We start from the raw sequence: 16,374 nt of genomic DNA on the forward strand, positions 1-16,374 counted from the left end.
GCAAAAGATGATAAAGGAAAGCCTATGATTACCACCACAAGAAAGGAATATTTAAAACAGGTTAAAACCCACTAAAACCCATTAACAAACATGGCAAACTATAAAAATGATGAAGGGGAGACTGCATACAACCGCCAAAGAAGTTGCCTTGTTCTCATGCAAATCCTACAACTTCACTTCCCTCCTCCCCTGGTGCTGATGTTCTAGATGTACCTCTTCTCTCTCCTCTGACAGTCTTGAACAATGCCTGCCCTTCCCCTGTCCCTGGCTCCCCAGACCTCCTGTACAGTTCTTGGTGTGGGCAGGGCTTCCGGCCTTCTCTGGCTTCTCTGGGGCAGCTGCCCACACCTTCACCCCTCAAAGCTCTCTGCCATGTCATGCTGCATCCCTGAGTGTTCAAGGAACGTAGATTTTTCATTGAGGCTGTATTGCCGATGGCCCATGAAATCACCTTTCTTGAAACGTTTATTTTAATAAATGCCTATGATTGGCCAGGCACGGTGGCTCATGCCTGTAATCCCAGCACTTTGGGAGGCCAAGATGGGCAGATCATCTGAGGTTGGGAGTTTGAGACCAGCCTGGCCAACATGTTGAAATCCCGTCTCTACTGAAAATACAGAAGTTAGCCAGCCATGGTGGCCTGTGCCTGTAATCTCAGCTACTCAGGAGGCTGAGGTAGGAGAGTCTCGTGAACCCAGGAGGCGGAAGTTGCGGTGAGCCGAGATCATGCCACTGCACTCCAGCCTGGGTGACAGAGGAAACGCCATCTCAAATAAATAAATAAATGAATAACTAAATAAATAAATAAATGCCTCTGATTATGTTTCTGTAGCATTTGGCTAACAGTCCCAATCCAAGGAGTGAGAGTGGGCTTCACTGTTCTCCAGCCACATTCCCTCCCTCAATAATGCTCATTTGATAAAATGTGGAGGATTATCTTTGGGGGTGGAGGTGACTGTACTAAAAAAGATTGCTTCATGAATTTTTATTTGTATAACGTGAGTGGGAGGGCTAAGCTCTCCTCTAACAAATACTCATGTATGCAAGAAATTTGGGAGGAAATAACCCAAAGGCCTGTGGAAAATCCATATGAATTCTCAGCAGAGAATGGCCCTTGGGGTGTATGGGTTTGCACATTCATGGTGGACAAGGCGGTACTTTGAAGGATTTTCCAGGCAACACTGGGAACTATGTCCTAAGAAATGGGCCAGTGTGAAAGTCTTTAGGAGGGTCTGCTAAAAATGTAAGCTTAAGAATGGTTGGCCCCAAATGGAGTCCCTTTCATTTTTTCTGCAGAGTTATTACATTTCTTTATAAACAACAATTAACTTGCCATTGGGAACAATGAACTTCTTTGTCCAATTTTAAACATGAAAAACAGGGATGTCGGGTGATGATTCTGGTTTTCTTTACCAGTTACTACTATTATTAAAAAGTACAGTGCACCCAAGGTTGGAAGAAAGAGATGAAACATGTTCAATATTACAATACCTCCTTTTTACTTTGGTAAGTGGCATGTCTGAACTTAGATGAAAAGTCTTTCATCTCTTGTATATGTGTAGATAAATATTGCTATATGTATACCTGTGGTACCTTTATGTCCTCATATGTCTGCACTTAATGTAAAAATGAAACTTTACTGGTGTATAAGTACCCCACTAAAATAAATCTACTAAGTGTCAATGCGTACTTGGAAAATTATGAGTTCATGGATTATTCTGTGATTCTATTGTGTTGGTGTGGGGATAGATAGACCATACTTTACTCTGAGTAACTTACAAAGAACACTAAATAAGTACATCAGTAGTTACTGCTTTCCTTAATCAAGATATCAGATTATTAAATAAGTAATTAAGAGAATACACACACATACACACACACAGCACACATACATATTAATTGCTGTGGATGAAAAGCCTTAAGAAATTGGGGTTCCAAAATGAATAGTTGGTGAATGCTTATTTTGAATGATAAGGACCTTGAGCAATTTCCTTACCCTCTCTGAGCCTCAGTTTTCTATTGTGTACTTGGGATAATAACACCTCTTAGAGAGATTGGGAGAACCGAATGACATAATTCACATTCAGTACATGAAACAGAGTCTGGCAAGTAGTAAATACTCAAAAAAATGTTAGTTTGTATTATTACTATCAGCTGAATAAATCACTCTCTTATGGAGCAATTCTAATTTCAAGGTTAAGTATTTTCTGATGCAATATTTTAGGATCAGTTTTGTGACTTCATGTTAATGTCATTATTTTACTCCTTTATGTAGAGAGTACTTTATATTGCAGATTAATATACAACTTAGCATCTGAGTCAACAATCCTCTGAGACAAACAGATAACTGAGATTTTAGAAGATTTTCTTCATTTAAAGCATGGGTTTAATTTATAAAGAAGCCTAACTATTTGTTATTCTATTTTGAGAACATATTTTGTTTTCATAATGGCAATCAAAAGGAAATAGGATTCAAATTCTGAAAAATTAATTGGAGACTTTCTTCTGGATAGCATCTATTTAATGAAGTGAGGAATCCCAAAAGTCACATCCCATATTCCTATCCTAATTATCCACAATGAAATCCTAGTTTTTCAATAGGTCTGCATGGATCTTTCACACACTCTTCTTAAAACAAAGCTGTCAACCCCACATCACAATGCTACTATATATAATGACTTTACATAAAAGAATAGAAGCCAGCCATTTTTAGAAAATGCAGGTGCAATGTAAGCCCCTTTCTGCAAGAATGAACTTAGCTCAGTTTCCTTGGAATAACTGTAGACTTGAAACTGAAAACTTTATTAATGCCATTGTCTCCTTGTATCAGCAGGTTCCAGAGAGATTCCTGGAAGTTGCTCAGATCACATTACGGGAGTTTTTCAATGCCATTATCGCAGGCAAAGATGTTGATCCTTCCTGGAAGAAGGCCATATACAAGGTCATCTGCAAGCTGGATAGTGAAGTCCCTGAGATTTTCAAATCCCCGAACTGCCTACAAGAGCTGCTTCATGAGTAGAAATTTCGACAACTCTATCTGAATGTATGAAGAGTAGCAGTCCCCTTTGGATGTCCAAGTTATATGTGTCTAGATTTTGATTTCATATATATGTGTATGGGAGGCATGGATCTGTTATGAAATCAGCTGGTAATTCCTCCTCATCACCTTTCTCTCATTTTCTTTTGTTTTCCATTGCAAGGGGATGGTTGTTTTCTTTCTGCCTTTAGTTTACTTTTGCCCAAGGCCCTTAACATTTGGACACTTAAAATAGGGTTAATTTTCAGGGAAGAAGAATGTTGGCATGTGTAAAGTCTCTATTAGCAATGAAGGGAATTTGTTAACGATGCATCCACTTGATTGATGACTTATTGCAAATGGCGGTTGGCCGAGGAAAACCCATGACACAGCACAACCCTACAGACAGTGATGTGTCTCTTGTTTTTACTGCTAAGAAGGTCTGAAAATTTAATGAAACCACTTCATACATTTAAGTATTTTGTTTGGTTTGAACTCAATCAGTAGCTTTTCCTTACATGTTTAAAAATAATGCCAGTGACAGATGAGCAGCTCACTTTTCCAAAGTACCCCAAAAGGCCAAATTAAAAAAGAAACATATTCACTAGCAAGCCTTTTCTAAGAAAAGAGGCAAACTCTGAAAATAGTACCAGTTTCTTCTGGAGGCAAAGCAATTTTGCACAAAACCAGCTCTCTCAAGATGAGACTGGAAATTCATACCTGGTCTTCTAGTCACCTCTCTAAACTCGACAATAGGTTCTTCTTCATAAGTGAGCTTACATCATTCTTCATAAAGAAAAATCCTATAACTTGTTATCATTTTGCTTCAGATACTAAAAGGCACTAAGTTTCAAATTTACACTGCTCAACTTTGTTTATATGCTTAAAAGGATTCTGTTTACTTAACACTTTTTTCCCCTAAAATGCTATTTTCTGAATACTTTCTTCCAGTAAGGAATAAAGGAAAGCCCAACTTGGCCATAAAATTCTTGCCTACACTAGAAGTTTGTTGACAGCTGTTAGCTGACTTGATCTTCATCTCCTAAGAGGAACACATACATTTTCACATGCAATGCCACACTCTCCTGATGGGTATTCAAAGTGGTGACAGTCTAACTCAGTGTTTCTTTATTTTAGGTATAACATTTTAAAGCAATGCCTCTTCCAATTCAGAAGCTAGAATTGACCAAAATGTGAGAAGAGTGTATAGCATAGGAAAATTTGGGGTTAACCCAAAAGACACAATTCCAGCACACGTAAGAAAGCTAGCTGCTATTTTATGCTTTCTTCAATGGTTCTCCTCTGTTTCCTTTTTTTTTTTCCCTGTTTTTCAGTGATGTACAGTGTTCCATACTTGCATTGAAAAAAATTGTATGGCATTCACACTTCTTTTCTTAGGTGGGTTTTTGTGTGCAGATGCAGTAAGAATTCATTGTTCATCCTAAAACTGTTTTCCAGACCCCTCCTTCCCCTTAGGTAATTTGATATACACCTCCTAAAATGACACAGTAACAAATCTGGTATTTAGAACATATAGAACATAAATGCCATTTTTTAATTCAATTTTAATAAGAATTACATTTGACTTTGGAGAATACAGGTTTTGACCCATGTGACTGACTAGCTGACCCGATCGCTGTAATTTAACGTCATTTATAAATCTGCTGATGGACAGGAATGTATGAACTCAATTATTGTCAGCACAAAGCCTTAAAACCTGCTGACTTTAAATTAAACGGTGCAGTCCTATGATGCCCTGCACCATCCAGGGGACTAACAAGGCCTCGCAGTGTGGACAGAGGGTGCAGCCGCATGGGCTGGGGCACCAGCCACTTCACTCTGCACCCGCGGCCTCACACATCTCCCAGCTCACACTCTACTAATGCACAGAGTCATTAGATCCAATTTGTTATTTTTCTCACTTGCTTTAAAACAAAAACAAGTTTGGATAATCATGACATTGGAATAAAGTGGGAAGAAAAAATTCAATCAGCACAAAGTAGGGAAGCGATCCCAACTTGTAGTCACACTTTTCTGAGTGGCTTTGTTTAAAAGAGTGTGGCCTTCCTTGTTCATGTCAGTACACCACTGGGTTTTTGCTGTTCCGTGTAATTCATATCAACATTGTGTTGCCATTTGCAAGGTAAAAGGCAAAGCTGTAGTGTATTCACCTATGTAGACAGATTGCTAGGTATCTTTTTGATCTGGGGCGAGTTCAATATTGATTCCAGACTTATTTGGATTTTTTTAGTATTATTTTCCCCTCCCTTCTAATTTAAATAGACAAATTAAGCAAAAATGTGTGTTCGCAACCAAATGTTGATGCCCTTATCTACTGATAATCTCCTCTCAATGTTCACTGAGGCATAGAAATTATTTCAGAGTAGAAATTGCAGCATGAGGAGAAACTCACCTCTTTGTTCTGAAAATAGAAATTTATCACTATGCTTTCTGGTGGTTTTCCCTCTCAAAATAAAAATCGTGTGCCTCCCAAGTGCACTGGAAAATGACAAAAGCCTGTCTCTCCAAATTCCTATTTAACAGTTTGATTTTTTTTTTTTTTAATCACCATCTTTGAAATCTTAGCTCAACTCTCACCAAGAGAAAATTGGCTACTTGGGAGAAAGTTAACTTTCTATGGTGGGAGGGTAAAGGATGAGGGACAGTTTACATAGGAAAAGAAAAAAAAAGTCTAAAGTCCATGTTGAAAAACCACACTACCACTTATTTTCTGCTAACCCTAAATTATTTTTGCGTATACGCTTGAGGTTATAGTCTGTGCCTAGACCTAAAATGCACCAGCGGGGGGGATTTTAAAAAATCCTTCAAAATACCAGTTTTTTCCCAACAAGTACAATTGTTCTTGTGCCTTCTGTGGCTTTCGATTTCATCTTTTTGACTTTATTTCCAATTACTACAGCTGCAATAAACACTAGATTTTTTTTCTGGCTGTTTGACATAACGTTGATAGCTATGCATATTTTGTGTCTTTTTAAAACAAAGCGGGAGAATACGTTTTTGAAGAAGAGAATTTTTAGAACAGTTTGATACCGCAAATTATTTTTTCCTCAATTGTTTGAGCAGCATTCGAGTTTTGAAAATTCTTGTAGAAGCCAATTTTTTGTAACTGTGGTGCAAATCTTGTGTTTTCTTAGCCTAATGAAAAGTAGTATAGAAGCAATATTTCATACCATGTGCTATATATGTGTGTGCAGATGTGTGAACATAAAAGCACATACACACATATACACACATGTAAAAATATACATATATATATGCGTGTGAAGTGGAAAGCTTACCTTTTCCTATCTAGATTTAAGAACCTATTTTAGACATTTGTTATGTTTTGTGAAAAGAATGTTCTATTTGCAACAAAACATTTAATTCTTACTGTATCTCTGGCTGTTTAATGAGGACGTTTCACATTAACTGGTAAAACACGTGGAAGATGTTAGAATGTAGTAATTATTTAAGTAAATGTTCACCCACATATTCCTGAAGTTTGCTTTGTGCCTCCGAGTATTATTTAATTAAAGTGTTTTATGTTTGCAGAATCTTTGTTACTGTACTAGGGATGTGGGTGAATATCATTTTAAAAAAATTAAAACAAAAAAAAGCAAAACAAAAACACTAAAGCAAGAGGGGAACTTTTATAAAGCAATGTAAATATTTAACCTCATGGCTGTCATTATGTAAGACATGAGATTTTAATAAATAACTACATTCTCACGACATCTGTCGAATTTACTAGGAACACTACAGTGACTGTACAGACAGTTGAAAGCATTCTTGAAAATCCTGCTCTCTCCTTTTAAAAGTTAACAATCTCTTTTATCAGATGTCAAGGGCAAGGGTAATGCAGTTTCTGTAAATTTATGAAATTTCTTTTTCTATGTACATGAAGACATTTAGTAACACCCCCCTTCCCGTGCGCGCACATGGGCATGCAGGCACGCGCGCGTGCACACACACACACACACACATTGTCATAAAGCTAATGATTTGGGGGCTTTAAAAAATAGGATGTCCTCCAGGAACAATCATAAATTTATGAAAGAAAGAGTAGTTTACAGACTCCCCTGAAAGAAGCAGTGTATATGTGAAGACAGTGCAAAAATCTCTTTGCCATGTATATTATAGCGTATTCATTGGTGTGAATAGTACAAATGTTTCCTTCTGGTACAAACTCTGTGTTTGCAAATTACAAGAAGCATTGTTTTCAAAAAGCTCCCCTTAAAAAATGTAACTGATTTATATGAGTAAGCAGTTACCGTATTGCACTTAAATGTTATGTTGAAGGAAATGCAGTTTTGTTTTCTGTAGATCTGTTGGTTGTAAACCATCTATAAAACTAAAGCTAAAATGCTCATATTCAGAGCTGGGATCAAAACTGGTATTTAACCTTTGCATCTTCTTATAATTATCCTTCTAAGAATATAACACAATGTGGAAGTGTCTGGACTTTGAGTCTTTTCACTGAGCCCTCTCTCAAATCTGACACCCCCTCAAAATGCACAAACATAAGCAGAAAAGGCAAACAAGCTTAACTTCTTTTATGAAAATGTATTCATTCTGTATTTTTTTAATATTCAATTCCCCTAAAAAGAGGGAGAAAACATTTTAAAATTGTATATTACCACTTCAAATTTAGAACTAAGAAAAAAATGTATTTGGGATTGGTCTCAGTGCTACCTAGAAGAATCAAAGGTCGTGGCTTCCCTCAATATTGTCCCAGCCATTTCTCATATGTATATAGTATAAACCGTGACAAAACACTGCCTTTATATTATTTAGCAATATGTTGTAAATAGCATTATTAAGCTCTTTTTTGTAATAAAGACCCTTTGATTTGAATATAGTACAATAACTGAACTGATAAAGTCAATTTTTGATTTTTGTTTGTTTTTTTTTAGCTAGAGGCAATTTCAATTGTGAATTTTTGTTGTTGTCTATTGTTCTGAAGACTTTGCATAATTTATTGGTTTAATTTATCCTAATTTATTTGATGAAGGTGTACAATTTTGTATTACCAAGGATGTACTGTAATATTAATTGATATGATAAACACAATGAGACTCCCTGTCCATATTAAAAAGAAAATAAAAAGGTGCAGTAGACAATTGATTTTAAAGGAAAAGTTAAAAAATTAGTTTGGCAGCTACTAAATTTTAAAACAGGAAAAAAAAAAGTTGTTGTGGGGAGGGTGGGAAAGGGGTTTTACTTTGTGTGTTTTAAGCTTTTGTATACTCTCCAAACTTTTACCTTTTGCTTTGTACCACTTAAAGGATACAGTAGTCCAATTGCCTTGTGTGCCTTCCATCTCCTCTTAAACTGAATGTATGTGCAGTATATATGCAAGCTTGTGCAAAATAAAATATACATTACAAGCTCAGTGCCGTTTGATTTTCTTAAAGAATGAGTGACTTTTAATTTTGGGACCTGTATCCAATTGTAGAACAGTAGGCGTATGGAGATTTTCTTTCTCTACAATTCTTAATTCTGTTAGCCTAAAGTGCAACTCCTAGAAACAACATTTTTTACTTTAGATGCTTGGAATAATTGCTTGACTTTCTCTCTCGGAAACATCTTCTTTCAGGCTTAACTTTATTTAGCCCTCAAACTTAAAAAAAAAAAAAAAAAAAAAAAAAAGCTTCAGCTCAAAGTAATATTTTACCCTTAATTCAACAATTGTTAATGTTGAATGATTCTAAGAACAACAAAAGATGTTCCCAAAAGTCACAGAATGGCAAATACATTACTTAAAATATGGGGATTCAGGGCTTGCGCTGTTCTTACTGTGGATGAACTCAGAACTAAGTACTAATGCAAATTTTCAAAACCTTTCTAAAATGTTTCTCTTGACATGACTGGCAGCATGTTCCGTACTAAGAGCATTGGTTGTATGGCTATTGAACATTTCTTTTATCTATTTCACTTTGTTTTAAAATCATGTCTCCTTTATTCTTAAATTAAGAACAAGAGGAACTAGCAGAAATCACCTGCTATTGAGATTGACTCTATTATCCACCACTCACTGTAGCTGTGCCTTGCTTGTGTCTGTACATGCTGTTGCAGACTGAGTCTTCATCATCTCTCAGATTTCTTCTTTTGCTTTCCCCTTAATGATGAAAACTTTATATTTTGACCCTATTGACACAAGGGTGCCTGAAGTCAATGCAATATTAAAACTTTATTAAAGGATAATAGCATTTTTCCACTTTCAGCTCTTTTTCCTATCAACGGCACATATTTAAATTCTAGTCTTCCTAACTAACTTGTGCAAAAGAGCATACCTAAGTCCTTCATGCCAAAATATTCATTCCCTGATTGGAAAAAAAATTCCCTCCTTCCACTATCTCTTGGAAGGGAAAAGGCATTTGTAGGAATGTAGTGACTCCTCCATCTTCTTGTACTTGACAGTTATCTGCTTTATACCAGATTGGATAATTTCCATAGGCACCAAATCACTAAGAGGTTACAGCAGGTAGAAATGTTTTCTGGTAGGAGGTTTATTAAAAATATACCTTAAAGCCCTTACTTTTGTGACTCTAAATTATCTGGTGTCATTAGTCTGGAATAAAATGCACCACCTTCAACACTGATCTGAGCCGTCATCACAAACCCTGTTCCACAAGCATGTCAGTGTGACCAGTGCCCTGGTATAAGCTTCTCAAACTCGTAATAAAGAAAAGATTGGTTTTATTCATTTTTCTCTCCATTAAAGTAATTTTTTAAAATTAACAAGTTTTTCCTCAAAAGCAAGGCTAAAAATCAGCACATATTTACAATTAATTTGTTAATACATGCGGAGGTGACATACAGATGCCCCTGAATAAAAGTCATAGAAATACATCAAATGTTTGTCATGTACTGCCAAATTCTGGGGTCTATGAACATTCCTGAATTTTAAAAGGCATAAAATACAAGAGAAGGATGTACAAAGGAAAATGGCAGATACGTTTTAGAAAATAACAGATACAATAACTAAACAAATTTATGAAAGATTACTGAAGAAATAAATGGTGCTCTACTCCCTCACCAAAGATATAACCCTTTGGTAGAAGGAGGCTTTACATTGGGATAAAAAGCTAAAAAGTAGCTTTTGAAACTAAAGAAGTCATCAAGAGAGCATTGCTTTGGGTGTTAGGAGACCTGTCTCCAATCCATTCAATTCTAAAACTTTTTACACAGCCTACCCAGAGAAAGCTAAGCAAGTCACTTAATGCTTCAGTGTCTCAGGAGAATTGAAATAATTATGAGAGCTAAAGGATTGCTAGACTCAGTGTGTTCACTATGTTGACTTTCACCAAAGGATTCCTATCTGCCAGGAAAATGGTGTGTTAGGATGTTTTTGTTTCTCATGAGAAGGCAATTTAAGTGACAAGGGCAAAATTCTGAAGATAGCCAAATGTGACTCTAGATCCTTCTCTCTCTGTTCATGATTGGTTCTCTCTTGGGTAACTGTCCCTGCTTCTTGCCAAGCATCTGGTGCTCTTGGGTTGCCCCAGCCCTCCCTCTGTTCACAGCAACAAGCCGTCTACCAAAGTTAACATTAAGATATCACTGACTTGATATGTTTCTCTTACCACTGGTACATTCATAAAAAGATAAGCAGTGTACAAGAATACATTTTTACTGCTTCTGCATTAGGTCTGAGGTCACCTGAATGCGAGTAATTATGGACTGGAGGCCTTCCCTACCAAACATCAGGCCAGGCTTTTTGAATGGTATTGCTCCTGGCTGCATCTTGCCAAAAGGTGGTATGGTCTGTCAAGGCATTTCTGTCTCCCAGGCCTCCTTCCCCTCTGTCTCCAGGACTGACTTCCTGCCCATGATCATAGAGAACTTCTACATCCCCCCAAAAATCATTCATAAGAACACAGAGGAGGAGGTACACTTCTCCACTAAAGCCTGGTTCGTTTTTCTGGTTTCAAAGAAAAATTATTGTCACTGAAGATATTTCGAAGATAACCTAACCCTGTGGCTTTTATTCCCTAGATCTCTAGAGAAATGTGGTTATTATCTCAGAGGCCACAAGATTAGGACCTCAACAAAAGGAGCTTCATCTTTATATTGAGGTATAATAAAATATTCATTTAATAAAAAGAGTTCTCTGCTTAAAACAGTGATCTCTTTGAGTATAATAAAACAGATTTCTATGTAAGAATGTGAGTACTAAGTAACAAGTAATTCTACCAAACCTTCATTTAAAGAAAGGAGTTCTCTGCTCAACAACACAACTTAATACTCTCATTGGGTAGGGTAAGAGATCTTTAAGGATGAACAGGAAAATTAAAACAGATAATAACACATGTGAGTTCTATCAAACCTTTAAAAAAGAGACTAGTTTTGCACCATGGTAACAGCATAGAGCCTGGCACCTGGTTTGTACTGAATCTCTATTCTCTTTCTTCTCTTCCAGTCAGTGGTTTTAGTTACCTTGCCATGTTGTTTTAAGTTGTGGTCTAAGAGCTTAAACACCCACACCCGTTCCAACTTCCCAGGACATTCAAATTTTGAAGAACACAGTAGTGCAGCAGGAACTAAAAACTTCTGTCCTACTCTTGCCATTTCCCCAGGCCCCTGCCTTCAGCCTCAGGCCTATAGCTGCTGTGGCCACACCTTCCGCCAGCCATGCTTGCCTAGGCTCCAGGATAAGAGTGGGACAGCTTAGAAAGATTAAGGTGCCATAGCACACTGAAACAGAATCACTTAGGCTGCCTCAATCCTGGCAAAGGGGAGGGTATTATTTGCAAAGCCCCCTGCTGAGTCTCCCAGGTGCTAGCTAGACAGGCTCAGGAGATAGTTTGGCAGTCACCCTGGAAAAAATGCCTGTGTCTCTGCAAATAAATCTGCCAGTGTAGAAAGCACTGGGTTTTCCCCAGTGCTTGTGCAAATAGTACTCTGTGCTTTGCTGGTATTGGAAATTCCTTGGTATAAGTAGCTCTAGACCACGAAAATTGAAGTTATGGATTTCTTGTCATTGTTGTTACCCTTGACCTGTTGGGAAATAATTCCCCAAATCAATGGTCATACTTCCGATTATTCACAACGGAAAAATCTTCAGTAACCAGAAAAAAAATAAATAAATGTGTTCCCTGAATTCCCCTTCACGGCTCAGCAACTGACAGTAAGACTGAGCAAGTCTTGAAGTCTGGCACAAAAGAAGGTAGATGTGCATGTGTCCAAGCATAATATGAGCATGGGCATCTGAGTGTAGTTATCTCCTGCTAGAAAATTTCACGAACAACATATAGTTTACCAACGGAGCATTACTGATGTCTTTTCTTCACTTAACATCTAGGAGTTTGTAGAATCAACAGTGTGGTTACATATGTGAAAAATCTCAGTAAAGTGGATACATTTTTAAGCAAAATACAGGTATCAATATTTACTCCAGAAGCAAAAACCTTTAAGAGAATCAAGGCCGTAGAAGAAAATTTTAAAGTTACTCTGAAAACAAAACAAACATCAAATTAAAACTCCTCTCTTCTCCCCAAAGGCACCTGGCCTTCAGAGTTTTATGGGTGAATTCTATCAACTATTCAAAAATAAGTTACATTGTATAAATAGTACACATATTACACATATATACAGAATTTATACACATATGTGCACTGTTTATATATAACTCAATTTCTTTATAAAGTCCACATGTATTAATGTAAATACAAAACATAATCAAATCCAGTCCAGCAGCATATATAGTAAAAATAATATTATACTACAAATAGGGCTCATTACTTGTACCAAGCTGATTTGAAGAAAGATCTGAACTTGCTTCTAAGTGAAATGCAGGAGAAAGTTTCTTGATAGATTGATTTGCCTTTTCTAACATCTAATAATGGTGAAAGCAAATATTTCTTTTCTAGGCTGTCAGGTATCTGCTACTGGGCAATCACTATGTGCTACTGTCTTCTAATTTTTTATTTTACTAGGGCCAAAAAGCCTTTGCTCCTTCAGCCATTTTAGTTTGAAAGGTTGCCTAGCTCAGAGGCCCTATCTTACTTGAACATATCTTTTTTGGAACTCTGAGTTTTTGGAAAAAGCCAGATTCATCTCGTGCAGCTTTAAGGACTTCCCTCAGTAACTCAAATAAAGAAGAATTAAAAAAAAAAAAATCCAGCAAAGTAATGCCAATTAAAGATAGGCCATTCATTCTACATAAACGGAATCATGATATTTTTATTTTGTGAAATATTGAATTAAAGTTAAAACCTATTTGCTTACATTCTAAAAGGAAAGGATAAGTAGGGTAAGTGTTGAGTTGGGCAGTGCTAACCCCAAGCAATTTGATAAAGCTTATGAGAGTTGCCATTATAGGCAACAGGACTCTTTGGCAGAAATAATACATGAAATGTGTCTCCTTGTTTTTAATATTTTAATTTTTTTTCAGCTTATCAGCTATTGTAAGTATTAGTGTATTTTATATGTGGCCCAGTACAATTCTTTTTCTTTCAATGTGGCCCAGGGAAGCCAAAATATTGGACACCCCTGGCTTAAGCTTTAGGCCTTGATTCCTTTGGTGCTAAAACTTTTGAAACTAAAAACACTCTTTTTATTATGCACACAAAAAAGCCATGCTCTAGCAAATTAAAAGCCTTGATTTTCAATACTATTTTCTCAACACTGAGTTTTAAGACCCTATTTAGATATTTAAGTGGTCAAAACCTTGATTTCTTTGTTCCCTGCATTTCCTGTATGCATCCCTTCTAGAAACAGGGCTTGCCCATGACTGAATGGGGAAGAGTCACAAATAACTGGAGTCTGAAGCAGGCGGGCCTCCATTAATAAATCTACATTTTATGCTGCATGGTCAGCAATAGTTATTACAGGTTTATACGTAGTAACGGAAAATTGTAGACAAACCAAATATCATCAGCAGGTGAAGTGTTGAAATAAATTGTGTGACTTTATGCCTCTTTAAGGTGAACTCAAATTGGGTAGAACTAACCCTAAGAATAATTGTTTCCCTGTTGTGTCACCACAACCACTCCAAAATTATACCTGCTTTAAGAAAAAAAAAAGTTTTATTTGTGCTTTTAGGTGTAAATTTGTATTTGGATTCCATGGTTTGTGGACTATTATGCATCAATTAAAAGTTTGAGATTGAGCTATAGCTATGAAGTGAAGTGGAAAGTTATTCATAATATATTGTGGGGTTTGAAAAGTAAATATAGAAATATTTTTAGATAACATAACTCCACTGTTGTGCTTTTTAAAAAGTTGATATATCATCTGGGCATGGTGGCTCATGCCTGTAATCCCAGCACTTTGGGGAGGCCAAGGCAGGTGGATCACCCACGGTCAGGAGTTCAAGACCAGCCTGGCCAACATTGTGAAACCCCATCTCTGCTAAAAATACAACAATTAGCCAGGTGTGATGGTGCACACCTGTAATCCCAGCTACTCAGGAGACTGAGGAACAAGGATCACTCGAACCTGGAAGGCAGAGGTTGCAGTGAGCTGAGATCATGCCACTGCACTCCAACCTGGGCGACAGAGCGAGAGTCCGTCTCAAAAAAAAAAAAAAAAAAAAGTGACATATCTTTACGTGTATCTACAAAGCGCGCACACACACACACACACGCATGCATGCACACAATATGTAAGAACACACCACATCATAATAAATGTCATTTCTACATGATCCTATATCTAGAAAACCCCATCATCTCAGCCCAAAAGCTTCTTAAGCTGATAAGCAACTGCGGCAAAGTCTCAGGATGCAGAATCAATGTGCAAAACTCACAAGCTTCCTATACACCAACAATAGACAAGCAGAGAGCTAAATCATGAATGAACTCCCATTCACAACTGCTACAAAGAGAATAAAATATCTAGGAATACAGCTAATGAGGGAAGTGACGAACCTTTTCAAGGAGAACTACAAACCACTGCTCAAGGAAATCAGAGAGGACACAAACAAATGGAAAAACATTCCATGCTCATGGATAAGGAAGAATCAATATTGTGAAAATGGCAATGGCCATACTGCCCAAAGTAATTTATAGATTCAATGCTATTCTCATTAAACTACCATTGACATTTTTCACAGAATTAGAAAAAACTACTTTAAAATTTATATGGAACATAAAAAGAGCCCATATAGCTAAGATGATAATAAGCAAAAAGACCAAAGCTGGAGGCATCACACTACCTGACTTCAAACTATACTACAAGGCTACAGTAACTAAAACAGCATGGTACTGGTACAAAAAGCAGACACATAGACCAATGGAACAGAACAGAGAACTTAGAAATAAGACTGTACATCTGCAATCATCTGATCTTTGACAAACCTGACAAAAACAAGCAAGGGGGAAAGGATTTCCTGTTTAATAAATGGTGCTGGGAGACCTGGCTAGCCATATGCAGAAGATTGAAACTGGACCCCTTCCTTACACCTTACACAAAAATTAACCCAAGATAGATTAAAGACTTAAATGTAAAACCTAAAACTATAAACACCCTAGAAGAAAATCTAGGCAATACCATTCAGGATATAGGCATGGGAAAAGATTTCATGATGAAAACATTGAAAGTAATTGCAACAAAAGCAAAAATTGACAAATAGGATCTAATTAAACTAAAGAGCTTTTGCACAGCAAAAGAAACTGTCATCAGAGTAAACAAATGACCTAAAGAATGGGAGAAAAATTTTGCAATCTATTCATCTGAAAAAGGTCTAATATCTAGAATCTACAAAGAACTTAAACAAATTTACAAGAAAAAAACAATCAACCCCATTATAAAGTGGGCAAAGGACGTGAACAGACACTTCTCAAAAGAGGACATTTATGCGACCAACAAACATATGAAAAAAAATGTTCAACATCACTAATCATTAGAGAAACACAAAGCAAAACCACAATGGACTCCATCTCATGGCAGTCAGAATGGAGATTATTAAAATGTCAAGAAACAACAGATGCTGATGAGGCTGTGGAGAAATAGGAACACTTTTACAATGTTGGTGGGAACATAAATTAGTTCAACCATTGTGGAAGACAGTGTGGCAATCCTTCAAAAACCCAGAAATACCATTTGACCCAGCAATCCCTTTACTGGGTATAGTCCCAAAGGAATGTAAGTCATTCTGTTATAAAGATATATGCACATGTATGTTCATTGCAGCACTATTCACAATAGCAAACACATGGAATCAACCCAAATGCCCATCAATGATAGACTGGATAAAGAAAATGTGGTACGTATACACCATGGGATACTATGCGGCCATAAAAAGGAATGAGAACATGTCCTTTGTATGGACATAGATGGAGCTGGAAGCCATTATCCTCAGCAAACTAACACGGGAACAGAAAACCAAACACTGTATGGATATGTATCACTTA

General features: G+C 36.8%; 1 protein-coding gene across 6 annotated transcripts in view; it reads left to right on the plus strand.

Annotated features, from left to right (window-relative positions):
• The window catches only part of LOC105493535 (prospero homeobox 1), a 52,985-nt gene extending 44,577 nt beyond the window's left edge, over positions 1-8,408 (plus strand). For 4 of the 6 annotated variants that reach the window (XM_011761228.3, XM_011761229.3, XM_011761231.3 and 1 more), the window contains exon 5: positions 2,831-8,408. In XM_011761228.3, the coding sequence (XP_011759530.1) occupies positions 2,831-3,019 (189 nt within the window). In that variant the 3' untranslated portion in view covers positions 3,020-8,408. The remainder of the gene's footprint in view (positions 1-2,830) is intronic. The other 2 variants (XM_011761232.3, XM_011761233.3) reach the window with 1 other exon arrangement.
• Positions 8,409-16,374: the final 7,966 nt, after the last annotated feature.

Source organism: Macaca nemestrina, chromosome 1, assembly GCF_043159975.1.
Source record: "Macaca nemestrina isolate mMacNem1 chromosome 1, mMacNem.hap1, whole genome shotgun sequence".
NCBI classification, from domain to species: Eukaryota; Metazoa; Chordata; class Mammalia; order Primates; family Cercopithecidae; genus Macaca; species Macaca nemestrina.